This window comes from Macaca thibetana, chromosome 11 (assembly GCF_024542745.1).
Source record: "Macaca thibetana thibetana isolate TM-01 chromosome 11, ASM2454274v1, whole genome shotgun sequence".
Lineage (NCBI taxonomy): Eukaryota > Metazoa > Chordata > Mammalia > Primates > Cercopithecidae > Macaca > Macaca thibetana.
Genome location: NC_065588.1, coordinates 49,923,101 through 49,950,402, shown reverse-complemented (window position 1 = coordinate 49,950,402; position 27,302 = coordinate 49,923,101). Strand labels below are relative to the sequence as shown.

General features: G+C 40.3%; 1 protein-coding gene and 1 pseudogene across 2 annotated transcripts in view; one reads left to right on the top strand and one right to left on the bottom strand.

The window, feature by feature from the left end:
• LOC126931116 (cyclic AMP-dependent transcription factor ATF-7) overlaps positions 1–27,302 on the top strand; it is a 468,437-nt gene that overhangs the window by 358,047 nt on the left and 83,088 nt on the right. For both annotated transcript variants that reach the window (XM_050748895.1, XM_050748894.1), the window contains one exon: positions 14,915–14,983. In XM_050748895.1, the coding sequence (XP_050604852.1) occupies positions 14,936–14,983 (48 nt within the window). In that variant the 5' untranslated portion in view covers positions 14,915–14,935. The remainder of the gene's footprint in view (positions 1–14,914; positions 14,984–27,302) is intronic.
• Positions 7,751–8,291, bottom strand: LOC126931604 (developmental pluripotency-associated protein 4-like; annotated as a pseudogene).

Below are 27,302 nucleotides of genomic sequence, written 5' to 3'. Positions count from 1 at the left end.
GATTGCTTGAGTCCAGGAGTTTGAGACTAGCCTAGGTAATATAGTGAGACCTCGTCTCTACAAAAATTTAAAAAATTACCCGAGTTTGTTGGTGCACTCCTGTAGTCCCAGCTACTCAGGAGGCTTAGGTAGGAGGATCATTTGAGCCAAGGAGACAGAGGTTGCAGTGAGCTGAGATTGTGCCACTGCACTCCAGCTTGGGCAACAGAGTGAGACCATGTCTCAAAAAAAAATAAAATAATAAAGTAAAATTATTGAGGACTCCAAAGAGTATTTGTTTATCTGGGTTATATCTGTTGATACTTAACATATTAGCAATTATGAGATAAGTTTTTAAAATATTTATTAATTTACTTTAAAATAAGAACAAACCCGTTACATGTTAACATAAATATATAGTTTAAAAAGAATTTGGGGGAAGGACTTCAGATCTCTTTAATGTCTGGCTAAATAGAACACAGCTGGATTCTCATATCTGCTTCTGCATTCAATCTGTTAAGATATGTCATTTTGGTTTAAGTATATGAAGAAAACAATGTAATGGGAAAAGAAAGGATTATTTTCAGGTAATTGTATATAGTCTTCTTTGATACTACGTAAAATCTGGAAAGTGATAGTTTCATAAAGGTTAGCTGTGGTATAGAATTTGAAACCACATCTGTGAACTTTTTAGTACTGCTATGTTAAAATGCATTGGCTCAGGATAAACAGCTATCATTGGGAAATTTTTAAAAAATGCATTGGCCTCACTTGCCTTTTTTTTTTTTTTTTTTGAGACAGAGTCTCACTGTGTCACCCAGGCTAGAATGCAGTGCCATGATATTGGCTCAGTGCAACGTCTGCCTCCCAGGTTCAAGCGATTTTTGTGCCTCAGCCTCCCGAGTAGCAGGGACTACAGGTGCACACCACCATGCCCTACTAATTTTTGTGTTTTTAGTAGAGACAGGGTTTCACAATGATGGCTAAGCTGGTCTTCAACTCCTGGCTGCAGGTGATCTGCCCACCTCAGCCTCCCAAAGTGCTGGAATTACAGGTGAGAGCTACTGCACCCGGCCAGCCATCTCGCCCAGCCTAGCTTGCTCTTTAAATAGATCTTTTACTCACAAATGATTTTAACCTTCATGAACCCCCTGCAAGAACTGTAGGGATCCCTGGAGCCCACTTTGAGAACAGTAGTCTTATAGCACCAACCTTGAAAAATTCAGCTGTTGGGCACGGTGGCTCACTCCTGTAATCTCAGCACTTTGGGAGGCTGAGGTGGGTGGATCATGAGGTCAGGAGATCAAAACCATTCTGGCCAATATGGTGAAACCCCGTCTCTACCAAAAATACAAAAATTAGCCAGGTGTGATGGCACATGCCTGTAGTTCCAGCTACTCACGAGGCTGAGGCAGGAGAATCGCTTGAACCCAGGAGGCAGAAGTTGCAGTGAGACGAGATCGAGCCACTGTACTCCAGCTTGGTGACAGCAAAAGACTCCGTCTTAAAAAAAAAAAAAAAAAAAAGAGAGAAAAAGAAAAATGCAGCTGCTGGGCACGGTGGCTCACACCTGTAATTCCAGCACTTTAGGAGGCCAAGGCAGGAGGATCACTTGAGGTCAGGAGTTCAAGACCAGCCTGGCCACTATGGTGAAACCCCATCTCTACTAAAAATACAAAAATTAACTGGGTGTGGTGGTGCGTGCCTGTAGCCCCAGGTCCTTGGGAGGCTGAGGTGAGAGAGTTGCTGGAACCCAGGAGGTGGAGGTTGCAGTGAGCTGAGATGGTGCCACCTTACTCCAGCCTGGGTGACAGAGCGAGACTCCTTCTCAAAAAAAAAAAAAGAAAAGAAAAAGAAGTGCAGCTGTTTTCCTATAATTTTCACATATCACAACATATTCTTTCCAATTTTTTTCAACCATTGAAAAATGTAAAAACCGGCTGGACGTGGTGGCTCGTGTCTGTAATACCAGCACTTTAGGAGGCTGAGGCGGGCAGATCACTTGAGGCCAGGAGTTTGAGACCAGCCTGGCGAACACAGTGAAAACCTGTCTCTACTAAAAATTGAAAAAATTAGCTGGACGTGGTGGCACATGCCTGTAATCCCAGCTACTCGGGAGACTGAGGAATGAGAATTGCTTGAACCCGGGAGGCAGAGGTTGCAGTGAACCAAGATCACGTTACTGCACTCTAGCCTGGGCAACAGAGTGAGACTTTGTCTCAAAAAGAAAAGAAAAGAAAAATTTAAAAACTATTCTTAGTTTGTGGGCCATATAAAAATAGGTGATAGGCTAGATTTGGCCCATGAGTTGAAGTTTGCTAACCTTATGCTATTACGGGATTAAGAATTTTTTTGTTTGTTTGGAGATGGAATCTTGCTCCGTCACCAGGCTGGGTGCAGTGGCGTGATCTCGGCTCACTGCAGCCTCTAACTCCCTGGTTTGAGCGATTCTCCTGCTTCAGCCTCCCGAGCACATGCTACCATGCCCAGCTAATTTTTGTATTTTTAGTAGAGACGGGGTTTCACCATGTTGGCCAGGAGGGTCTCGATCTCCTGACCTCATAATCCACCCTCCTTGGCCTTCTAAAGTGCTGGGATTACAGATGTGAGCCACCACACCCAGCCTGGATTATGAATTTTAAAATAATTATAATAAAACATGCTTAATGTTAAAAATGTGAATATTAGCTGGGCACAATGGCCCACCCCTGTAATCCCAAAACCTTGGGAGGCCAAGGCGGGAGGATCGCTTGAGTCCAGGAGTTTTGAGACCAGCCTGGGCTACATGGCGAGACCCATTGTCTCTACAAAAAAACAAAAAAAAGACCTGAGCATTGTAGTGTGCACCTGTAGTCCCAGCTACTCAAGAGGCTGAGGCAGGAGGATCTCTTGAGCCCAGGAGGTCAAGGCTGCAGTGAACTGTGATCATGCCACTGTACTCCAGTCTGGGTGACCGCGAGACCTTTTCTCAAAACAAACAAAAAAACCCACCAAAAAAACCAAACTATGAACATCACTTAATTTTCCTAAATAAAATGATACCCCAGAACATGTAACCCCTTAAATTCATGTTTCAGGACATTTATTTATATAATAAGCATATGTAACATGTTTATATATAATAAGCAGATATAATAGTACCTGTTGTGCTCTGAAGTGTTGGTAAAACATGATTCAGTTGTAACTAGTTTTAGGGTTTATAAAAAGATGTGGTGTCCACTCTTGTATCTTTTTTTTTTTTTTTTTTTTTGAGACAGAGTCTCACTCTATTGCCCAGGCTGGAGTGCAGTGGTGCAATCTCAGCTCACTGCAACCTCCGCCTTCGGGGTTCAAGTGATTCTCCCACCTCACCCTCACAAGTAGCTGTGATTACAGGTGCCCGCCATGACACCTGGCTAATTTTTGTATTTTTAGTAGAGATAGGGTTTCACCATGTTAATCAGGCTGGTCTCCACCTTCTCACCTGAAGTAATCCACCTGCCTCATCGTCCCAAAGTGCTAGGATTACAGGTGTGAGCCACTGCACCCAGTCCATTTTTGTATCTTGTTTGGAATGTATGAGAACAGCTAACTAGGATCAGACCTACCTTAACCCGTTGCCTTTTTTTGCCTATATATATTTTTTGTAACTCTCTGCCTCAGTTTTCCAGTCTGTTAGCAAGTGCTTTAGAAAACACCGATATAAAACAATAAGGCTAAAGTCCAGGTGCGGTGGCTCCCGCCTCTAATACCAGCACTTTGGGAGGCCGAGGTGGGCAGATCATTTGAGTCAGGAGTTCGAAACCAGCTTGGCTAACATGGTGAAACCCCATCTCTACTAAAAGTACAAAAATTAGCCGGGCATGGTGGCGCATGCCTATAGTCCCAGCTACTCAGGAGGCTGAGGCATGAGAATCTGTTGAACCCAGGAGGCAAAGGTTGCAGTGAGCCGAGATCACACCACTGCACTCCAGCCTGCGTGACAGAGCAAGACCCTGTCTAAAAAAAAAAAGCGTAAGATTTAAAACAATAAGGCTAATTAAAGATTATAGTGGTACATATATGCTTTCAGCATATCCTTTTGGGACATTTGATTTAGTAATAAGATAATATATGCTAAACTATTATGCTAAATACTTCAATGGAAAATTAGTCCAGAATTTATGAGCTTTTTTTTTTTTTTTTTTGAGACAGAGTCCCAGTTTGTCACCCAGGCTGGAGTGCTGTGCTGTGATCATAGCTCACTACAACCTGAACTCCTGGGCTCAAGGGATCCTCTCATCTCGGTCTCCCGAGCTCCCGAGTAGCTGGGACTACCGGCACACACCACTGTGGGTTGGGTGGCTAATTTTTTTTTTTTTTTAAAGAAACAGGGTCTCGTGGCCGGGTGCGGTGGCTCATGCCTGTAATCCCAGCACTTTGGGAGGCTGAGGCGGGCAGATTACCTGAGGTCGGGAGTTCAAGACCAGCCTGACCAACATGGAGAAATCCCATTTCTACTAAAAATACAAAATTAGCCACTTGTGGTGGCGCATGCCTGTAATCCCAGCTACTTGGGAGGCTGAGGCAGGAGAATTGCTTGAACCTGGGAGGCAGAGGTTGTGGTGAGCTGAGAACACGCCATTGCACTCCAGCCTGGGCAACAAGAGCGAAACTCTGTCTCAAAAAAAAAAAAAAAAAAAAAAAAGAGAGAGAGAAAGAAAGAAAAGGAAAAAAAAGAAAAAGAAAAGAAACAGGCTCTTGCTTTGTTGCCTAGACTGGTCTTGAACTCCTGACCTCAAGCTGTCCTCTGACCTCAGCCTCCCAAAGTGTTGGGATTACAGGTGTGAGCCATGGCACCTGGCCTATGAACAGAAATTTTAATACCTAAATAATCTACTGCCTAGTAAAACTTGAGTAGTCTACTTTGTTTTCTGGGGTTCCCATAACCTGCATTATAGTTCATGTGTTAACTGGAATCTTAGTCAGTTTGCTAGATGTAATGGAAATCAGAGCAGCACTGAGTATCCTATGGAGAATATAAAATGTTGAGACTGCTGTGGCAAAGAACTTGTATTTGTACTCTTTGCTTAATGGCAGCTAAATTTTCTTACAGTCTGAAACGTGGTAACTGAAGTTGTGTGTTTAGAAGAGAGCTGTTTGCATATAATTTCTTTTTATTATCACAAAGAAATGGAGCCCATAGAGCTCTGTTTGGGTACCTTTCTAAGTTTTTCAGCTTGTTTATACTGAGTTGAAAGGTATTCAGTACCTGCTAAACTTGGTTTCAGCTCTATATTCCCTTTGTGATGCATGGTTGGGGCAATTTCTAATTGTCTGGTATAAGCATAATTGTTAGGGAACATTCATGGGATTGTGAAAATGGATCCTGGAAGGTAACAAAAGGAGGAGCTATTTTGAATTGCCTGTTTTACCTTGTGTGTTGATAAACAAGTTTCCACCGTGTTTGTTTCTATATGAAATGGTTTGTAATTTTAGAATTTTTTTATGGCCTTTTTTGAACTTAATTTGTCACTTGGTTCTGTTGCTTTGTAGTTAGAAAATGAGTAGTTTTGTATAATTTTTAAATATACTGTTTAGTGCTTTAGAATAGTCAGACAGATATGGACTTTTTTTTTTTTTTTTAAAAGAAAAAAAGTCTTATTATTTGTTACACTGAACAATTCTGACCACCAATAACCAATGTGGTCCAGGAGGGAAGAACATCTTGCTTCTCAACAAACTTTCCTCCCTTGCTTTAACATTTTTGAGGATCCTTTCCCAAACCTATTACATCTGTATTATGATGGTTACAAATTTTCCAACTCTGCCACTCCTTCCAGTGCATTATTTTTAGTATCTTCATTAAAGGGGCAAAATAAAATAAAATAATAAAGATTCCGTACTTGGCCGGGCGCGGTGGCTCAAGCCTGTAATCCTAGCACTTTGGGAGGCCGAGACGGGCGGATCACGAGGTCAGGAGATCGAGACCATCCTGGCTAAAACAGTGAAACCCCGTCTCTACTAAAAAATACAAAAAACTAGCCGGGTGAGGCGGTGGGCGCCTGTAGTCCCAGCTACTCGGGAGGCTGAGGCAGGAGAATGGCCTGAACCCAGGAGGCGGAGCTTGCAGTGAGCTGAGATCCGGCCACTGCGCTCCAGCCTGGGGGACAGAGCAAGACTCCGTCTCAAAAAAAAAAAAAAAAAAGATTCCGTACTTGTAATAACAAAACAATGTTGGAAACTGTCATTAAATCAGGACAAGTGAAAAACAGATCTGTTCCCAGTCCTCACAGTTCTATAAATTTAGGAAGTACACAAAAAAATTAGAAATTAAGTACACTCAATAGGATACATTAAAAATGTACAGTTTTGGTATGTCAATCATATCTAAGTAGTTTTAAAAACAAATGATCCAACCCATACCGCCAGCTAATAAAGAACAAACAAATGAGTCATACAAAAGAAAAATCACACATTTTGGTTTACTCCTACTTTTGAGTTAAGAACACTAACAATAAAATTTGCATGTAATGAATATGGTTCCCTAAATACAACAGATGAATTATTTTATATACACATCTTATTTTTATTTATGGAGAATTGGTTAATAAACACATTTTAAGTTCAATATGTTATATATTTATGAATGGGAAGCAACCTTAGACATTTTAAACACCAGAAATATACGAAACAATTATAAGTGAAGTAATACAGACAAAGTCCCTTGTGTTTTGATCCTGGAGTCAAACCATAGAAATCTCAGGTTATTAAGAGAACTTTGAAAAATATTGTTTCGAATATTAAAAATCGTGTGTTTGAGGGAGGGAGAGAATTAACAGCCTTTCTTTGCCTTAAAATACTCTACGTTTTATGAAATTGCAATTGGAATGAAGCAGCTCCTAAAGTAGTCAGTGTTCAGAGGAAGAGAAAATTGAGCACAAGAGCCAACTACCATTTTACTCAACTCCTTCACAATGCTCAGCTGAAGGACTTCTCACTTAAAAGACCTGTTGAAGGTCAGGCACAGTGGCTTATGCCCATAATCCCAGCATTTTGGGAGGCCAAGGCGGGTAGATCACTTGAGTCCAGGAGTGTGAGACCAGCCTGGCCAATATGGGGAAACCCCGTCTCTACTAAAAAATACAAAAAACTAGCCGGGCAAGGTGGCAGGCGCCTGTAGTCCCAGTTACTCGGGAGGCTGAGGCAAGAGAATGGCGTGAACCCGGGAGGCGGAGCTTGCTGTGACCTGAGATCCGGCCACTGCACTCCAGCCTGGGCGACAGAGCGAGACTCCGTCTCAAAAAAAAAAAAAGCTGGGTGTGGTAACAGGTGCCTGTAATCCCAGCTACTCGGGAGGCTGAAGCAGGAGAATCACTTGAACTCAGGAGGCGGAGATTGCCCTGAACTGAGATTGCACAAGTGCACTCCGGCCTGGGCAACAAAGTGAGACACTGTCTCAGAAGACAAAACAAAACAAAAAAGAGCTGCTGCTGAAGTCGTGTCTATTTTAGAAAAGTAGTATGAATGAGTTTTTCTACATATTAACTACAATTTATGGTAATTTGCGAAACATTTTTCTGTTTTTAAATCTGAGAGTCTCTATCTCCACTCACAAAGCAACAGGCGCTACTAGGGCTCTTAGGCTAACATCTGCCACCCCACGAGTCAGCATGGCCCATAAACAGGTGTGCAGAGGACCAGAGTTCACTTGTCAGCAGCCCCACGGAATCCGCCTCTCCAGACTTTCTGCCATTAATTACCATAGGTGTGGCCTTTTTCCTGATATTCTATTCCCATTGGAGGCTTTTTATTAAGACCTTGTTACACAGGCCTCTTGTGGAGATTCCACTGCCTCTGGCATCCTCGCCCTGGCTGAAATTCTTGCGCAGGAGGCCAGCAAAGCCTCTGGGGCAGAAGTTGTCACCACAACTGTATTAACTCCCTCAAGGAGAGCAGTGGAATCTTCCAGGGCAGGCAGCCCCTCCGCAGGGGGAAGGGCCACTTCAGGAGGATGATGTGTCTCAGAACTTTGCAGGGACGTTTCCCCTTTTGCCACCTTTAATTTTTTTTGCAATGATTTCCAGATTTTGACCTCTTTTGCTGTGCTAGGAAAATCCTTTTGATTTGGATAGGCAAAGGCACACAGATGCTTATATGCATCCAATTTCTGGCCTTTGGAGCTCAGCTTCCATTGTTGGCACCAGGCCCGCAGAATGTCCCAGTGAATCAGATTAACAGGTGGCAGTTTAGAGGGTAATGGACAGATTTGGTATCTTCTTCTGAAGTCTGGGGTTGTCAGTGTACTCTGCCTTCTTCTTAGGACAGAGCACTTTATTGCCTTTGACAGACATTTTTCTTTGGTTCCCTTTGCTGATGTTCCTCCTTGCCTTTTGCCTTCTCCATACTTGTAGAAGAAGCCGGACCTCTTTTTTTAAACTCAGACTTCTTTCTTTTTTTATTTTGAGACGGGGTCTTGTTCTGTCGCCAGGCTGGAGTGCAGTGGCGCAATCTCGGCTCACTGTAACCTCCGCCTCCTGGGTTCAATGATTCTCCTGCCTCAGCCTCCTGGGTAGCTGGGACTACAGGCGTGCACCACCACGCCCAGCTAATTTTTTTTTTTTTTTTTGAGACGTAGTCTCACTCTGTTGCCAGGCTGGAGTGTAGTGGCGCAATCTCGGCTCACTGCAACCTATACCAGCTAATTTTTTTGTATTTTTAGTAGAGGCAGGGTTTCACCATGTTGGCCAGGATGGTCTCAATCTCTTGACCTCATGATCCACCCACCTAGGCCTCCCAAACTGCTGGGATTACAGGAGTGAGCCACTGCACCCCACCAACTCAGACTTTTTTCAATCATGCCTATCTGCATTCTTTTTTCTTATTAGGTTACATTATAATTTTTTGACTTATTAAGACCAATCTGTGATTATTGTAGAGACTTCGAAAAATACTAAAAGTACAAAGAAGAAAATAGAATCACCTAGGATACCATTATCCAGAGATAACCATTATTAACATTTTGATGTTAATTCCCTTATCTTTTCAATGCTTATTATTTTGTTTACTTTTTTATAGATTTACAGTTATGGTGCATGTACAATTTTATATTGATTTTTTTCCTGTTTAACATACAACATTTTCTCATATTTTTAGTTTTCAAAATGTTATTCTTTATAACTTAAATATAGTTTATTATAAGGCAGTACCTTAATTTATATTTATCCATTCTTATTTAATTTAATTCCTATTCTTTTTTGGTGGTAGAGATGACTGTGGTTAAACACTCAATGCAAAAATGGTCCACATGTCTGGTTTTATCTTTAGAGAGTCTGAAAGAAGAATGAACTGTTCAAAGGATATAAAACATTTTAAGACATTTAATGTAAATATTGCCAAATTGACTTCCAGAAAGATCATCAAAATATGTACTGCCAAAAGTACTATATAAAAGTGCCAGGCCAGGCACAGTGGCTCATGTCTGTAATGCCAGCACTTTGGGAGACCGAGGCAGGCAGATCACTTGAGGTCAGGAGTTGGAGACCAGCCTGACGAACATGGAGAAACCCCGTCTCTACTAAAAATACAAAATTAGCCAGGTGTGGTGGTGCATGCCTGTAATCTCAGCCACTCGGGAGGCTGAGGTAGGAGAATCGCTTTAATCCGGGAGGCGAAGGTTGCAGTGAGCCGAGATCGTGCCATTGCACTCACTCTAGCCTGGGCAACAAGAGCAAAACTCCATCTCAAAAAAAAAAAAAAAAAAAGGGCCCTTTCTGCTGCATACTCTATTGGCATTATCTTGTACTTGAACATGTATCTTAATAGCTCTAGGTGAGATTTTCAAGGTTTGATTGGGGTTAACTTGACAAATTTCTCCCTTCTTTCCATTTTTAGCACTGTAACCAAAAACTACAGAGCTTCATGTTATTTGGGTGATAAAAGCATAGACTTGGTTGACTGTGGTCATAAAAAGTGCCTTAGACACAAGATAGTCATAAATATGGATTTAAAATATGTGTAGCCTTAAATACATAAATACCTGCATAGCAAATATTTTGTGGATCCAGCAGCTTTCTGCAGAAACCTGAAGTTAAGTGCGAACTTAAATATAGACTTTAAATATTTAGTAAATATTAAATCAATAAATATTTATTGAATATCTACTTTGTTGTAAGAAGAAAGGCTTCCTGAAGTTTTAACCTAAATCTCTATATTCTACCCCATTCCCCTTTTGATTACGGATAATGCAGCCATTCCCTTTTTAGTCAGAAAACCAAAATAGCCCTCATCAGTCACTAACACATCACCTTTTCATTTTCCTTTAATAGCAGTTATCTGCTGTTAATCTAAAATTATTTTGCTTACTTGCTTATTACTTGCTTCTTCCTTTTAGAATATAAGTAAGCTCTGTGAGGGCAGAAATCATGTCTGTCTCATTTGCTCTTGAATTACTTGGGTCTAGGACATATGGCACTGTTCATAGGCACTGAGTAAAATATTTGGTGAATTAATGAATTTTAAAACTCACTAAATGTGTATAATCCAAAAAGCAAATTATGGTTATTAATTTCAAACTTCTTCCTTGTTAAATCTTTTTTTTTTTTTTTCGAGACAGAGTTTCACTCTTGTTGCCCAGGCTAGAGTGCAATGGTACAATCTCGGCTCACTGCAAACTGTGCCTCCCAGGTTCAAGCGATTCTCCTGCCTCAGCCTCCCAAGTAGCTGGAATTACAGGCATGCACCACCATGCCTGGCTAATTTTTGTATTTTTAGTAGAGACAGGGTTTCACCATGTTGGTCAGGCTGGTCTCAAACTCCTGACCTCGGGTGATCTGCCCGCCTTGGCCTCCCAAAGTTATGGGATTACAGGCATGAACCACTGTGCCTGGCTCCTTGTTAAATCTTTTACTAAGACTGTTAACTCCTACTAAGACTGTTAACTCCTCTTTTTTATAATCTGGAGTTGCTAGCAAAATAATTTGATAAATGACCATATACAGTAGCATCTAAATGATATGTATACTGATCAACCTCTGACTGATTGAACTTGTAAATTAAGCCATCATTCTTAATGTCTTTCATGACAGATGAGTAAAAAATTATTTTTGTGTGAAGGCCTATTGTCTTTTTGTTTTTATATCCACTTTGCCTAGCACTTGATCATTCCTTATTAGTGGTTTCTGAATGAATGAATGATAGCTAGTCTTAACATCTTCTAAATTTTTATGACGCTGATACTTACAGCACATTATCCTTCTAATTTTTTTGTACCTAGCAGTGTCTGCTTTTTGTCATTAGGAATCTGAAAACAGGCCCCTGGATGTGTTTGTGTGTGGCTTTTATTCCTTGCTTAGAGTTGGGCCATCTTATTACCAACAATTTCTCTAGTTGGTTACTAGAGAAATGATCACAATACACCATGTCTGCATTCTTTTTTCTTATTAAATTATATTGTAATGGTAATATCACACCAGGTTTAGAGAATTTACCTTGTAGTCCTCAGTGACAGACTCCATACTTAGTCAATTAAAATATATAGATATAGACATATATCTAGATATACATAAATCTGTTTTCTTGCACAATGACCATTTTAGAATCTACTTCTGTCTCTAACAAAACTAACATAGATTTTATGAAATTATCTCAGTTATTAAAAATCATTCTCTAAACCTTGGGTTTTCTTCAGTTCTCTCCCAGCATTTACATAACTTTCTCTTTTGAGTAAATGTTAATTTTTTTAATCATTTAAAAAATTCTGGTGACTGAGTACCTGAGCCTTTTCTGCAGATGTTGGCATCTGGGACAGTTTTTTTATGCTTTTTTGTCTTCCCTGTTCTAAGACCTTTGCTGAAAGCAGCCCACTTCCCCTTGTCAGTGCTTCTTAGTGTGTGTATCCCTCTTCTGTCATTTATTGTTTAGTTCTATAAAATGCTTATGTTTCATCCTGAAGAATAGATTGGGAAGGAGATGACACACTGTGAGTGCCATGCCCAGACACATGATCTGCTTGTCAAGCAGAATAGTTATAAATGAGCTGTGAGTTAAATTCTAGTGAGTGGCAGTATTATTTTTCAAGATTTCACTTTATGTCTCAGTCTGTTTACACTACAGAAATGTGTTGCTTTTTGTTTTTGAGATGGCATCAGTGAGACCTCACTGATAATTAAAGATTTAAGTGTTAGATTGAAATCAGCAAAATGACATTATTTATATGTAGCAATTGATGCAGCAGACTAGGAGTGAAGGAGAAATTTTTTTTAAAAAAAGATGTTAGCTGGATTTTTTTTTTTAAATGGGGAGACAGATCATTCTTATTTTTGTTAAATACTTAAATTTTTAAAATCACTGTACAGTGAAAAAATTTTTAAACAAGAATAATGGAAACGACAAGAGGCAACAGATTGAGGGAATGATTTAAGAATAATTGTGGGTGTTTAAGAAGAGAGGCTTCTTCCTCTCATTGTGATCTTCCTTTGGTGAAAATGGTAAAACAAAGGCCAGCAAATTTAGAAGGAAGCAGGAAATCCTAGTTAGTGGCTGTCAATTGAATATTTAAGAACAATGAAAATACTTCTGTTAGATTTTAATGCTTTTTTCCCCCCAATTTTTTTGTTTTTGCTTTTTTTCTTTCAGAAAGTAATGATTTTTCATCTCTCTTTTCTAGTAAGTGTGCCACCAAATAAAATTGGTAAGCCATATATTGTGATGTGATTGTGCAAAGCCAAGTTACATTTTGAATTTTGTGATATGAGGGAAGCCATTCCAGAATTTATTTCACCACTTCCTATGCCAATACTGTCCCACTTCTCAGCCAGAACTCTTTCCCTCCTCTAAATAGGTAGAAAAATGAGAAAATTTAGCATCAAATAACAGAACCAAGATAAAAGTAAGGAATCCTGCCTGATCCTTGTGTTATGTCTACTCTAGCCCTTGTAGTTTACTTCCTGGTTGAAAATATATTAGAGGACATTGTTGAAATAAAATTCTCATTTTGTGATTATATTAGGGAAGCAAATTCTGGGACATTCAGTGAAATTATCTCTAGCACAGGAGTTACGAATTTTTCCGGAAATGAATTGCTTTCTAGACGTGCTCTGAGTTTTCAGCCTTAATGGCCCTGGTCATTGCATTTATTTACTTTTGTTTACTCATATTTTGTACCATGTTGTAGTTCCCGAAAGTGCTAAAAAAATCATCATGTATTTAAAACAAACCAAACAACCAGAAAAGCCCCCTCATCCTGGGGCTGTGTGAAGAAGAATGAAGCTCTCATTTCCCAGTACCCAATCATCAGCTTGAGCTGGCCTCTCCTAGGAACAGAATTTATTGAAGCAATTTATCCTGGCTAAATGTGATATAAATCTGTGTACATGTATGTATGTACAGGCTCTGTTCCATTACAGCAGTGCTGTAGCATCAGTTTTCTTCCTAGTTAGACCATGTTTCTATCACACTGAAAGATGACCAATAAACCCCTTCTATTTTATGGGGCACCCCACAATTTTAAACACTGATTAGTTGTGGAATTACTGATTGGACACTAGAAATACTGGTTTCTAACCCCAGAGTGAGTCCTAAGAGAGTAGGAGAGATGTTACCTAGCTACCCTCTGCGTTTTAAGCATGGTTTTCCGATTACCAGATTCAGTCTAGCACATTAACATTTTATTTCAATGCGAGCCTGACAGATTGTCCTAACATTTCAGTTTATTTTCAAGATAAAAATTTGAAATTTGGTTACAGTTCTGAAGTTATTTGCAGGCGTATTCAAATTGTAGTTCCTCTCTCATCTTCCCTTGTTCATATTCTTTTGTATACCTTTCTCTTTTATGGAAGGATATTTGATATCCTTTAGGAGTTTATAAGACTACTTTTACCCCCCACTTCATTTTTCTCTTCCACCTTCCAAAATGCTGTTTATCTTTTAGGAATTGTTTTTACTATGATTTGCATTTCTAATCTTTATCCATCTCCACTTCTATTTTTATTCCTAGTTGGAATATGAGAAATTTCTCCCACACATTCAGATTGGAATTACTGTTCTTCAACAAAGAATTTCAATAAACACTTTGAGAGTTTAGCTTCAATAATTTAAAAACCAGTATAAACCCTGTTAAAGTCTTCAGAGGAATAGAAGGGATAGATGGTGATGCCTTTTAGTGCCATTTCTTTTATCCCCTGCAGCAGCACACATCTGTTGGCTGCAACAGAGCAGCCCAAGAACACTGGTCGAGAGCAGCACAAACAGCCGGAACATATTCTCCCAGTAAACCCCCAAAGAGTCGACATTTGTTTTATTGCTGCTTTTAAAAACCTAGCCGTAAATAGAATCAGAGGGGGGAAGGGCATCGATATTTCTCCATTTGCCACAGACGATTGGTGAGGGGAGGAGGAGGCTCCCGGTTTTTATTTTTATTTTTTTATTAATGAAAACCATTTCCCATGTAGCCCAATAGGATGGGTGCTTTGTTTTCTTTGGCAATAATATGGGATAAACAGCCCTTGCCAACAGTCTCGTAGTTTATACACCAGGGAGCCAGATTATGGCCCTGTAAAATGGAGCACCCCTCCTATAATCCCTTAATTAATTAAATGACAAATTTTGGTCTTCTCTAGTTCAGAAATATGGCTTCCGCATCGAGTGTTCAGTGAATTTATTGACATAAGGAATTGCACTAGTTGTAATTCAGCAGGTTGGAGGAGTGTTATATACTGTAGTAGAAAGAGGGAAAATCTAGCAAAGGTTTGAAACTCCTTGACTATTTAGATCTCAATCTTTCCAATTAAAAGTTTCAATTGAGACACAGTAGATCATATGCCACCTGTCTAATGGGTCTCCCCAAAGTAGCCTGTGTTTACAACTTTGATAGATGCATTTGTGGAACACCTGTTTGTGGGGTTGATATTTTTGAAGCACTTTTTTTTTTGCTCCAGCATATTTAACATAACTTTTCCCCCCACCTCCCCCTCCTCAGCTCCGCTTTGCTATATGAAATATGGGAGACGACAGACCGTTTGTGTGCAATGCCCCGGGCTGTGGACAGGTACGTTTACAATATACTTTATTGTGAATGTCTCGTTGTGAATCAAAGTGGCTGTTTTATCACTAAGGCAAAGAGTTTAAAGCCGGTATTTTACGTGATCACTGGAGGTAATCAGATCAGAGGATTTGCAGTGTGTAAATCCAAGTTATGAGGAAGTGTAGGCACTCTACCGTAATGAAATCTGCCTTGCTCTCTTCCATATTGTTATTCTACTGGTGTTTGTTTCCCACCACACAGTGTGGAAGAATACATGTTGCTCTCTCCTCTTTTCTAAAGCTGTCCATCTAAATACAAAGCAGGTTTAGAAATGTTTTCTCTTCATGCCGGGTGCGGTGGCTCACGCCTGTAATCCCAGCACTTTGGGAGGCTGAGATGGGCAGATCACCTGAGGTCAGGAGTTTGAGACCAGCCTGACCAAAACCCCGTCTCTACTAAAAATACAAAATTAGCTGGGTGTGATGGTGCATGCCTGTAATCCCAGCCACTCAGGAGGCTGAGGCAGGAGAATGGCTTGAGCCCGAGAGGCGGAGGTTCCGGTGAGCTGAAATTGTGCCACTGCACTCCAGCCTGGGTGGCAAGAGTGAAACTCAAAAAAAAAAAAAAAAAAAAGAAATGTTTTCTCTTCAACCTGCATGGATATAAAAGTCTGTTTAACATATTTGGAGAGGCAGCTGATAATGTACCCACTCATTGTGAACCCCAATTTGCCAGAATCTATTTGGATTTTTTCAAATAAGGAAAAAAAGGCCGGGCGCGGTGGCTCAAGCCTGTAATCCCAGCACTTTGGGAGGCCGAGACGGGCGGATCACGAGGTCAGGAGATTGAGACCATCCTGGGTAACACAGTGAAACCCCGTCTCTACTAAAAATACAAAAACTTAGCCGGGCGAGGTGGCAGGCGCCTGTAGTCCCAGCTACTCGGGAGGCTGAGGCAGGAGAATGGCGTGAACCCGGGAGGCGGAGCTTGCAGTGAGCTGAGATCCGGCCACTGCACTCCAGCCTGGGCGACAGAGCGAGACTCCGTCTCAAAAAAAAAAAAAAAAAAAAAAAAAAAAAAGGAAAAAAAACCGTTTCTTTTGACTGTTGATCCAGAAAATCATTGTTAGCAGCTATGGCAGATATCTATCTAGAAAAGACAAATCCAATATAGAACTTGAGATCTCACAGCATTATATAAACATTTTCTCTGTCTAATGCCGTAAATGCATTGTTCTGTATGTCAGCTCTCACGTAATTATATTCATATGTGTATATTGTATGTTATTTTTCATCATATGCTTTTTTAATAAAGTATTTTTGTTGAAATAGCCTTTTTTTTCATTTTGCATCTTCTTAACTCTTCTTCCTAGACCTTCCCCTATTGCCATGTTCCACAAAGTATGAAGAAAGGAATACAAAGGAAGTTTTATTTGCCTTCATTAATTCGCTTTATAGAACTCAAAGGGTTGAGTTTCTGTTCACTTAGGAATATGTCATGTGACTGTCCACTGACACTTACTGGTGGTATGTGAGATTACAGAGTAATTATATTAAACATTGTAAATATGGACAAAAAGAAGAGCTTAACTTCAGAGATTCCTATGAATTTGAGAGGTAGATAAAATGGGGGTGGTGACAAGGAATGAAGAGAAGGAAGATTCCAAATTCCAGTAAATGCTAAAATTTTCAAAAAAGACCAACAAAGGCATCGTATTCTTCAGTATTTGGCATCCTAGGGTGTATTTCCTTTCATGTTGAAGTTTTCAACTTTATTATTTACTACGTTTCCCCATGTGATTTCTTTAATATATATATCCATTTATATATGGATGTATATAAATATTTGAAGTAGGCCGGGCGCGGTGGCTCAAGCCTGTAATCCCAGCACTTTGGGAGGCCGAGACGGGTGGATCACGAGGTCAGGAGATCGAGACCATCCTGGCGAACACCGTGAAACCCCGTCTCTACTAAAAAATACAAAAAACTAGCCGGGCGAGGTGGCGGGCGCCTGTAGTCCCAGCTACTCGGGAGGCTGAGGCAGGAGAATGGCGTAAACCTGGGAGGCGGAGCTTGCAGTGAGCTGAGATCCGGCCACTGCACTCCAGCCCGGGCTACAGAGCGAGACTCCGCCTCAAAAAAAAAAATAAATAAATAAAATAAATAAATAAATAAATAAATATTTGAAGTAAAAGCCAGTTGGGAAAATAGAATACATTTGTTTCACTTTTCAGACAGCTTTATTGAAATACATTTCTAAAAATGATCTCTCCTAGGCTGGTATGGCTCATTCCTGTAATCCCAGCACTTTCAGAGTCCAAGGCAGGGTGATCGTTTCAGCTCAGGAGTTTGAGACCAGACCAGACCCTGTCTCTACAAAAAAAAAAAAAAAAAAAAAAAAAAATAAAAATTAGCCAGGCATGGTGGCACACGCCTGTAATCCCAACTACTTGGGAGGCTGGTGCAGGAGGATCACTTGAGTCCAGGTGTTTGAGGCTACAGTGGGCTATGATCATGCCACTGCACTCCAGCCTGGGCAGCAGAGCGAGACATTGTCTCAAAATAAAAAAATGATCTCTCCAAACTTTTACATGTGAATTAGATAATACTATTTACTATGATGCTTATGACCGATACCTCATCCCTTTTTTTTTGTTTGTTTGTTTTGAGATGGAGTCTCGCTCTGTCACCCAGGCTAGAGTGCAGTGGTGCGATCTCGGCTTACTGCAAGCTCCGCCTCCCGGGTTCACGCCATTCTCCTGCCTCAGCCTCCCGAGTAGCTGGGACTACAGGCGCCCGCCGCCATACCCAGCTAATGTTTTGCATTTTTAATAGAGACGGGGGGTTTCACCGTGTTAGCCAGGATGGTCTCGATCTCCTGACCTTGTGATCTACCTGCCTTGGCCTCCCAAAGTGCTGGGATTATGGGCGTGAGCCACCGTGCCCGGCCCTCATCCCTTTTTTACTTCTTGCTTTTAGTTGAAAAATAGGCATTTTTGGTGAAAAGATTTATTTTTCTAATACTTACCATTATTTTTCTTCACTTATTGTTTAAGCTACTCCTGAACTCCTCTTATATGTTATATGCTTAAACCACCCAGACAAGGACTTCGCAAAGAAGTAAAAATAGATGATAAAAATAAGGAATATACGAGAAAAGCTTCTCAAGCTCTCTGAGGAAGAAAGATATGAATAACACCTCTTCAGGCTGTCTCATCAGAAAATAGTAGTATCCACTGAAATTTGTGAAATGTCACAGATTTGTGAAATTTGTTTTTGTTTTGCTGTGTTTTGGACTGGAGGTAGGAAAATATTAGGGACTTTTGACTTTGGTTCCTTCTCGTAAAGTTGCGTTCCACTTACCATAAGCCATTTTCTTCCCCTGCTTCTCTCTCCTGTTTCTGAATTATTTGTTGGTATTTTGGTGATTAGGATTCATTATAACCTCTGAGTTAGGTTCTAAAAGCTTTTTTCCCCTCAGTAGGAAGGTGAGTGTGGAACATTGCTACCTTTTTCTTTTGGATTCAAGATACTTATTTCATTGAAAAAGGATACAAAGGTACAACTTAAGGCTTTGAAGGTAGCATGATTCATCCGTTTACCTCCTTTGCATGTCAAAACTTTATGCTCAGGTGAGATTATAGTTCTTCAGTTATATTTAGTCTCTTCCAAGTTTCTCCGACTATCTGGTAATAAATAACTCTAGATTGGAATCTCTACAAGATTTACTGTGATTTCTTTATGTTATATGAAATAGTGAAAATCTGGCAGATAAGATAAATTTGGTAAAGTGAACTACTCTTGGCCTGTCATCCAACTCCTTAATATCCCTTGAGAATGGTTTCATTCTGGAGCCACCTTGAGCCTTTCAAGCTATTTACAATCCATTTGTCATAGATTCAAGTTCTTTCTTCCAGAAATGGTATAATAACAAAAAGGCTATGTAAATCCCAGAATGGGTAATAAGGACCATGATAATTTTTGCAAGACATGGTTTAGAACCTGCTACCATAGAAGTCTCAAAAAGCAGTGGCTTCTACCGGGTAGAGGAAGTAGGAATGAAAACAATTTAACTCAAGATACTATTTCTTGTTTTCTATTTTTTATTTATTATTATTTTTTTTTTGAGACAGAGACTTGCTCTATCGCCCAGACTGGAGTGCCGTGGCGCGATCTTGGCTCACTGCAAGCTCCGCCTCCCGGATTCACGCCATTCTTCTGCGTCAGCCTCCCGAGTAGCTGGGACTACAGGCGCCCACCACCTTGCCCGGCTAATTTTTTGTGTTTTTAGTAGAGATGGGGTTCCACCGTGTTAGCCAGGATGGTCTCGGTCTCTTGACTTCCTAATCCGCCCACCTGAGCCTCTCAAAGTGCTAGGATTACAGGTGTGAGCCACCACGCCCAGCCACTATTTCTTAAAAAACAAACAAAACTATAGGAACCTTATATTATGTCAATATCTGCTCCTTCACCAGACTTTACCCTGTGCATTCCTAAACTCAGAAATTGTCCTCTGCCTTGGCCGGGCGCGGCGGCTCACGCCTGTAATCCCAGCACTTTGGGAGGCCGAGGCGGGCGGATCACAAGGTCAGGAGATCGAGACCACGGTGAAACCCCGTCTCTACTAAAAATACAAAAAATTAGCCGGGCGCGGTTGTGGGCGCCTGTAGTCCCAGCTACTCGGGAGGCTGAGGCAGGAGAATGGCGGGAACCCGGGAGGCGGAGCTTGCAGTGAGCCGAGATCGCGCCACTGCACTCCAGCCTGGGCGACAGAGCAAGACTCCGTCTCAAAAAAAAAAAAAAAAAAAAAAAAAAAAAAAAAAAAAAAAAAAAAAAAAATTGTCCTCTGCCTTAATATTAAGGGAAGGTGAAAGGAAAATTCACCTAAAATAGACTAGTGGATTTTGCTCTCCACTATATAATCAAAACCACTAGGCTTTCAATGGATACGTAAACATGTTTTGGTTGCTAGGTCTTTAATGGCTGTTATTTTTGGATTCTGTTCATGATCCACTTCCCAACAGTAAGTCTGATGTGACACAGCTGAGTTCTAAATATGCTGCATGTACTTAAAAAAAAAAAACGCTGCTGAAGATTGTGCTGTCTGCATTCTTATCAGAAAAGACAGGTGATAGGGTTTTTTAGCCCTGTTATTTCTATTCTCCTGTTGAGATTTTTTTTGTTTCTCTTGAGGCCTCATCAACCTCATGAAGAGGAACTCAGGGAAAGCAATATCCCTGCTAATGCCTCTCTGTGGAATGTGGTAGCAGGAGTAGTTAATAGAGCTGCCTCCTGAGAATGGGGTTAGTGTTGTTAAGGCAACAGTGCCCCAGATACCCTCTTGGCAGAGGACTGGTTGAATTTGAGTTGTGTGGGTTTTTGAAATGTTTATAAGATAGCATCTATTTAAAGACATTGTGACTATAAAACAACTTCGTGTTGTTAAAATAATAGAAATATAGTTTGGTACTGAATCTATTAATAGGAAGTCTTATAAGTTTTTAATACTTTTGGAGGACACTTTTACTGGAATATGGATTATAAAGTTGTTCCATTGTCTGTGGAAGCAGGAATAAATACTATGTCTCTGTCAGTAATCTTGAATTTTAGATGTTATTTCATGCGTATGCAGTTAGATAACTTACCTTTTGGATGCTTTTTGCCCAGTTTTTTATTACTGGGATCAACAAATTCCATATTCCTATGCCTCCCTCTCAGGCATATGACACAGGTTTGCAGTATAAATTATGCTGATTTAAGTAGTCTTTCTGGTTACCATAATCAAGTGTTTGAACAGAAGATGGTCATATCAGCTTATTAGAATGTCAATTTCCTTAAAAACAGGAACACATTTCCTCTGAGGAGATACTATGGAGAGTTAGTATCATCCTGTTCTTAGCCAGTGAGAAAGGTTTCTGTCATATCTATTCTGTATCACCTCTGTCCTTTTTTTGTTTTGTTTTGTTTTTCTGAGACGAAGTTTTGCCCTTATCGCCCTGGCTGGAGTGCAGTGGTTTGATCTCGGCTCACTGCAACCTCCACCTCCTGAGTTCAAGTGATTCTCCTGCCTCAGCCTCCCAAGTAGCTGGGATTACAGGTGCCCACTAACTCTCCCAGCTAATTTTTTTGTATTTTTAGTAGAGGCAGAGTTTTGCCATGTTGGTCAGGCTGGTCTCAAACTCCTGACCGGAGATGATCTACCCCTCTTGGTCTCCCAAAGTGCTGGGATTTCAGTCATGAGCCACCACACCCGGCCCACCTTTGTCCTTTTAAGGAAAAAAATCCTTTGATTGTTTCTCTGTCCAGTGTGACCCTGAGGGGCTATTACTCTTTTTTTGCCTGAAGAGATCTACTATCAGATCTTCTCTTCTCCCAGAGGACATTTAGGTACACGTTGAAATTATCTTCATATCTTTCTGACTGAGATACAAAACATATAACTAATTCATAGACCTCTGGGGCCTGCTTTTCCTTTCTAAGGCCAAGAATAGTGATGGAGCCCTAGTTGTGATGGGATTGAGGGCAGCTTCTTGTACCTCCTTATCTTGTCATATAATAGGAATAATGTTTATGGTGGTGTAGTCCTGGCTTCACTTGGCATTTAACCAACCTCCAAAGCTGTTTATTGCTTCGTATCCTCTGCCTCCATGAACATTATCCCTTAAATCTCTATTGCTCTGTAATATATGAGGCAACAAATAGCTCCTATGATTGGTTAAATGCTGGCATGCTGCAAAGGTGTATGTTTTATTGCCTATATAACACAAATCTATAGAGATTATTCCTGTTATCCCAGCCTTCCCATTAAATGGGCCATACTGGTACTGTGGGACTCTGGATCTTTAATTCTGTCCCTTTGGCAAGTTGCCCTATTATCTGGCATAAGCACAAAAGAAAAGCAGGAAAGAATGAGTTGGTGGTGATTCCTAATTCTTTATGTTAGGGAAGCATCTTGAATTGGAGAATTACAAGGGGAAGCAATGGCTCTGGTAGGTAAATGCCATTTGTGGTAGTATATGCTATGTTTACATGTTTCGACAGGTGAAGGCAATTTCAGGCAAACAAATAAGCCTTTTTTCCCTACCATCTGCCAAGAGTTTTTGAAAATTCTAATTTTTATTTAATAATTCATATTTCATTCAATAATTCATCTAGTTCCCATCTGGTAAGAGTGCCTGCATGCTGTCAGGCAGCTGAAAATCCATGGCATTATACACAAATTAGGCCAAATGCTAACCTTATTTTTTGTAATATGTTGACTTTGCAATAACTTTCAGTTCACTCTCTGGATGCTGCACTAACCTGTGGTGGAAGTAGACCACTTTTATGCATCATATAGACAAAATTGGGGCTGGGATTTTTTTTTCTTTTTTTTTTTTTTTTTTTGAGACAGAGTCTCGTTCTGTCACCCAAGCTGGAGTGCAGTGGTGCGATCTTGGCTCACTGCAGCCTCCGCCTCCCGGGTTCAAGTGATTCTCCTGCCTCAGTCTCCCCAGTAGCTGGGACTACAAGCGCCTGCCTCAGTCTCCCCAGTAGCTGGGACTACAAGCGCCCACCACCATACATGACTAATTTTTGTATTTTTTAGTAGAAATGGGGTGTCGTCATGTTGACCAGGCTGGTCTCGAACTCCTGACCTCAGGTGAGCCACCGCACTTGGCCTGGGACTGGAGTTTTTTAAATGTAGAGATGTTAAGAGTAGGAATTAAACTCAAGTTTTTAAATGTCGGATCTGATACTCTTGATACTTGCCCTTAGAAACATGTAGTTGGTTATTTTTGTTTTTCATGTTGTATTTAAACAAATATATGTATGTTGCTAGAACACAGTAGATTAAAAGCATCCTTGCTCTGATCTGCCCCTCCCAAAAAAGGCTGTAAGAATCTAATTGGTACTACATCCAGGAAATTAGGGTGATATTTTTCAGTTATTCAATCTTGTTTTCCTTAGATATAACTTAATATTTGAAACGGGAACCCAGAAACTGTTTTCAGAGCATTCCTGTTAGAAAAAAAAATAAAATCCTGTCTTTGCATCTCAGCTCTTCCTAAGTTAAAAGGCCTCTTTCCTATTCCCTTCTTTTGCAAACTGCTGAGTTTACAAAGTGCCTTCTAAATCTTAAAGTCTGTCTTTCATTTATCCTTCTTTTGCCTCTCTGGCAAAACTACATATAGCATATAGCTAGGTTGTTGACTTACAAGATGCTGTCATTATATAGAATTCTTCATTCTTTTTTTTTTTTTTTTTTTTTTTTTTGAGACGGAGTCTCGCTCTGTCACCCAGGCTGGAGTGCAGTGGCCGGATCTCAGCTCACTACAAGCTCTGCCTCCCAGGTTTACGCCATTCTCCTGCCTCAGCCTCCCAAATAGCTGGGACTACAGGCGCCCGCCACCTCGCCCGGCTAGTTTTTTGTATTTTTAGTAGAGACGGGATTTCACCGTGTTAGCCAGGCTGGTCTCGATCTCCTGACCTCGTGATCCGCCCGTCTCGGCCTCCCAAAGTGCTGGGATTACAGGCTTGAGCCACCGTGCCCGGCCAGAATTCTTAATTCTTTTATCAAATAGTCTTCCAGCGAATGCAGCAGGTTAAAAAGCAACCGGCGTACTCCCTCTCTCTGGTTAGCCTATTTCTTTAATGCAGATTGACTTGCTCAGCAGTCACATTCTGTCTGCAGCCCTTGTTAGGGCCTCTCTGTATGTGGATTCATAACACATCTGTGTGTACATCTACAGTGCTGTATAAATAATAATAAGTAATCACCAGATGGCCTATAACTGCTCCTCTGGACCCGCTGGGTCTCTTGAAGCTGTTAGTAAAGTCGTCTGGCATTTTGCTGGGGAAAACTTGTCGTAGATTTATTTCTAAAAAAATTCAAACTCACAACTGGGTGTTTAGGACTAGATATTGCTGTCTGTGTTGTAAATATTTAACAGGCTTTGTACAATGACAAGTAAAAGCGCCATTACTAACCACATACAGTGGCTGTGGAGCTCTTCTTCCCTCCTGGCCATTTAGAAAGGAAAAGAAATGCCAATAAATTGTACATTATGAACAAGGTACAAGAGATGCTCTTTGGAAGATTTTTTCTGAAGAGAAAAAGAATTTCAACATTCTGCTCAGAGTCGTGACTGGGCAAACTTAAGCTTTGTAACTATGTGCCAGTGACTTAAACACAATGCCACTTTTATTTTTTTTAGAGATAGGGTCTTGTTCTGTCACCCAGGCTGGAGTACAGTGGTGCAATCATAACTCACTGAAGCCTCCAACTCCTGGGCTGTCAGTCCTCCTGCTTCAGCCTCCTGAGTAGCTGGGACTACAGGTGCACAACACCATGCTTGGCTAATTTTATGTTTTTATTTTTAGAGACAGTGTCTTGCTGTGCTGCCCAGGCTGGTCTCAAACTCCTAGCCTAAAGCAGTCCTCTCACCCGAGGCTCCCAAGTGCTTGGGATTACAGTCATTAGCAACCGCACCTGGCACAAAGTCCCTTTTAAAGTGGACGTTGTAATATTTTAAGAAAAGCCCCATGCCCTGGAGTTCAGTCATACTGAGATTTTGATCTTAATAGAGTCTTTATGACCAAATGATAAGTCTTTATGACCAAACTCTTTCTGAAAGAGTTACAGTGCAAGTTGACATTTGGTTAAATGTCAGGCCTTTGGTTATGTCTAAAAACACATAAAGATTAGTGTTTGCCAATATTATTTATAAAACAAAACATCTTTATTTTTGTCCTCTTTCCATTAATTTTTGTGAAAAGGTTATGTATTTTGTTTGGGGAAAATGTTTTTCTGATTTTCTGCTTATAATTTTCTGTGCTGTTTTGCTATTACTAATCCCTTTGCTTCAGTACCTATTGTACTAGTTTACTTAGTACACTAGTACATGTTTTTTAAAATCACAATAGAACTCATCACCCCTAAATTTGAGGGTTTTTTTCTTTGTTTGCTTATCATAAGATAACAACACATATTTTAAACAGAAATTGGGTATCTTAACTGTCAAGCCTAGTTTTCTTTTGTCTGTTGGGGGTTGAATCTATTTAACCACAGAGAGCTTGTCCTTTAAATCATAGTACATGGATGTTACTTTTGAGGTAGAATGCGTAGAATGGTTTTCTGTTTCAAAATCTCATCTCGCAGAATTGATGTACAAATTGTGAAGAAGAAATAGTTTTAATAGTTTATTGTGGGGAGATGTTGCTTTTTAAAGTTTTGTCTCACAAAATTATCATGTTAAGGATAGGATTTCAAGAAGGAAAGCATCATGGAGAAAAGATGGAAGCTTTGAGGTTTATCTCTTTGTAACAGTGCCTTTGTGTTTTTATTTTGAAATTTCTTTGTGCAGTGAAATATGCTACCTTTGTATTTGTGCTTTGGTAAGAATGTGGACTCTTTGCAATTGTCATGTGAAAGTACAAAGAGAATGAGAATGAATTTTGTGAAATTAGCTCATTCCCAGTCTGGCACACCATGTGCCCTGTGTGACTGCTGATTCTGCTGGCAGATTGAAGTGCCGAACCAACTTCTGCTCTAACTACTAAAATTGCCAGCCATCATTCCAAGCTTTTAAATCTTGTTGTTCACATCAGTGATGTCAGATTTTGAGCAAACATAGCTCTGTCTTTAAATCCCAGTGGAATTTGCAATTCCCTGGATTGAAAGGAAAGAGTTCTTCCTTTTTGCCTTTGAAAAACTTGAGTGGCTGTGCAGGGAAAGTCAGCAGAATAAATCTGCAGCCTTGCCGTGTCCTTTGAGTCATTGTAGAAAGCTGAGTGCTCTGTTCGACATTCAGCAGATTGGCTGTCAGAGTTGCACCGCTGCTTATCAAAGACATGGTCTCTCAAAGAGCCATTTATGTTATTCCGGAGAGAATCATCCTGTGGCAAAAGGAGCACCTCCTTTCTCCTCCCAAGGGTCAGATCTTCTTTTGATACTGGGCAATTATCCCTTGCTTTTCCTGAAAAATAGCTCAATCCACTATAAAGATTGGCACCAGCACAGGTTGCTGACTTGGTTACAATGACAAGCTCTGATTCCTTAGCCACAGGGAGAGGCATCAGGGTGATACTCGTAAGTATGCCAGAGGCTTAATGGTGGTGATTTTTCTGCTGAGAAACTCAGTGTCCCTTATAAGTGTCTTGGCTTCTGTTCTCTTTCTCTGAGGGAAATAAATTTGTTTTTAGTTGTTTGCACACCAGTCACTATAAAATGCCACTATGAGGTTGTCTTTCTTTCCTTCACTTCCTCAAGCTTCTTTCCTGTCTTTAGTTACTGTCCTTTAGTTACTGTTTGAGATCAAGCCCTATAGTCTAATTTTTTACATTTTTATGTCATTTTTATACAGCTTATCTTGGCTCTTACTAGCCTTTGTACCTGGTAGGGATTATTCACCAGTGTTTCCTCTATTTAAAAAAATGAATAGATTTTATTTTTTAGAGCAGTGGTAAGCGTATAGAAAAATTGAGTGGAGAGTACAGAGAGTTCCCATATACCTCCTCACTCCACCCCTACTCACAATTTCCTTTATTGTTAACATCTTGCATCTGTGTGCTATATTTGTTAGAATTGTTGAACCAAACATTAATACATTATTATTAACTGAAGGCCATAGTTTTCATTAGTGTTCACTGCCTATACATTCTGTGGGGTTTCACAAAAGTATAATAATATGTGTCTGCTCTAACAGTACCATATGGAATAGTCTCACTGCCATAAAAATCTCTCGCGCTCCACCTATTCATCCCACCCTCCTGAACCTCCGGTAACCACTGATCTTTTTACTGTCTCGTAGTTTCACTTTTTCTAGAATGTTGTGTAGTAGGAATCATATAGCCCTCTAATTTTTTAAAGTTGTGAGTAGAATAAGCATGTGATTGGAAATTGTTGGAAAAAAGGGAGAGAGAAAGACGTGGGAGGCTCCACAGCTCCAAGTTCTATCTAAAACTCCAAGCATTTATCCAGGGAGATTTAGGTGGCCAACCTTTCTTCTTTGCTGGGAGTCTCTCTGATGTTATAGGAATTAGCTTGCCTAGTGACAATTTTATTGGTTCTAGGTATTAGGAGCAAGGACAAGAGGAACACTGAATGGGCTGTATCTGCGGAATCAAGGTATTAGGGTTGAGCAAAAGCAAAAGGAAGTAGAGCATTTGATCTATTTTCCGTTGAATAGGTTGAGGACAATAAAATCTCATTCTCTTCCTTCTTCCCATGGGCAGTCTTATATATGATTGAAGAAGATTAGTGCAAAGATTCCTCATCCAGAAATAAACTCTTGTACTTCTATACTAATTAAAGATTCATGTAAATTACTAAGTACTTGGAAAACTATGGAGAACTCTATGGG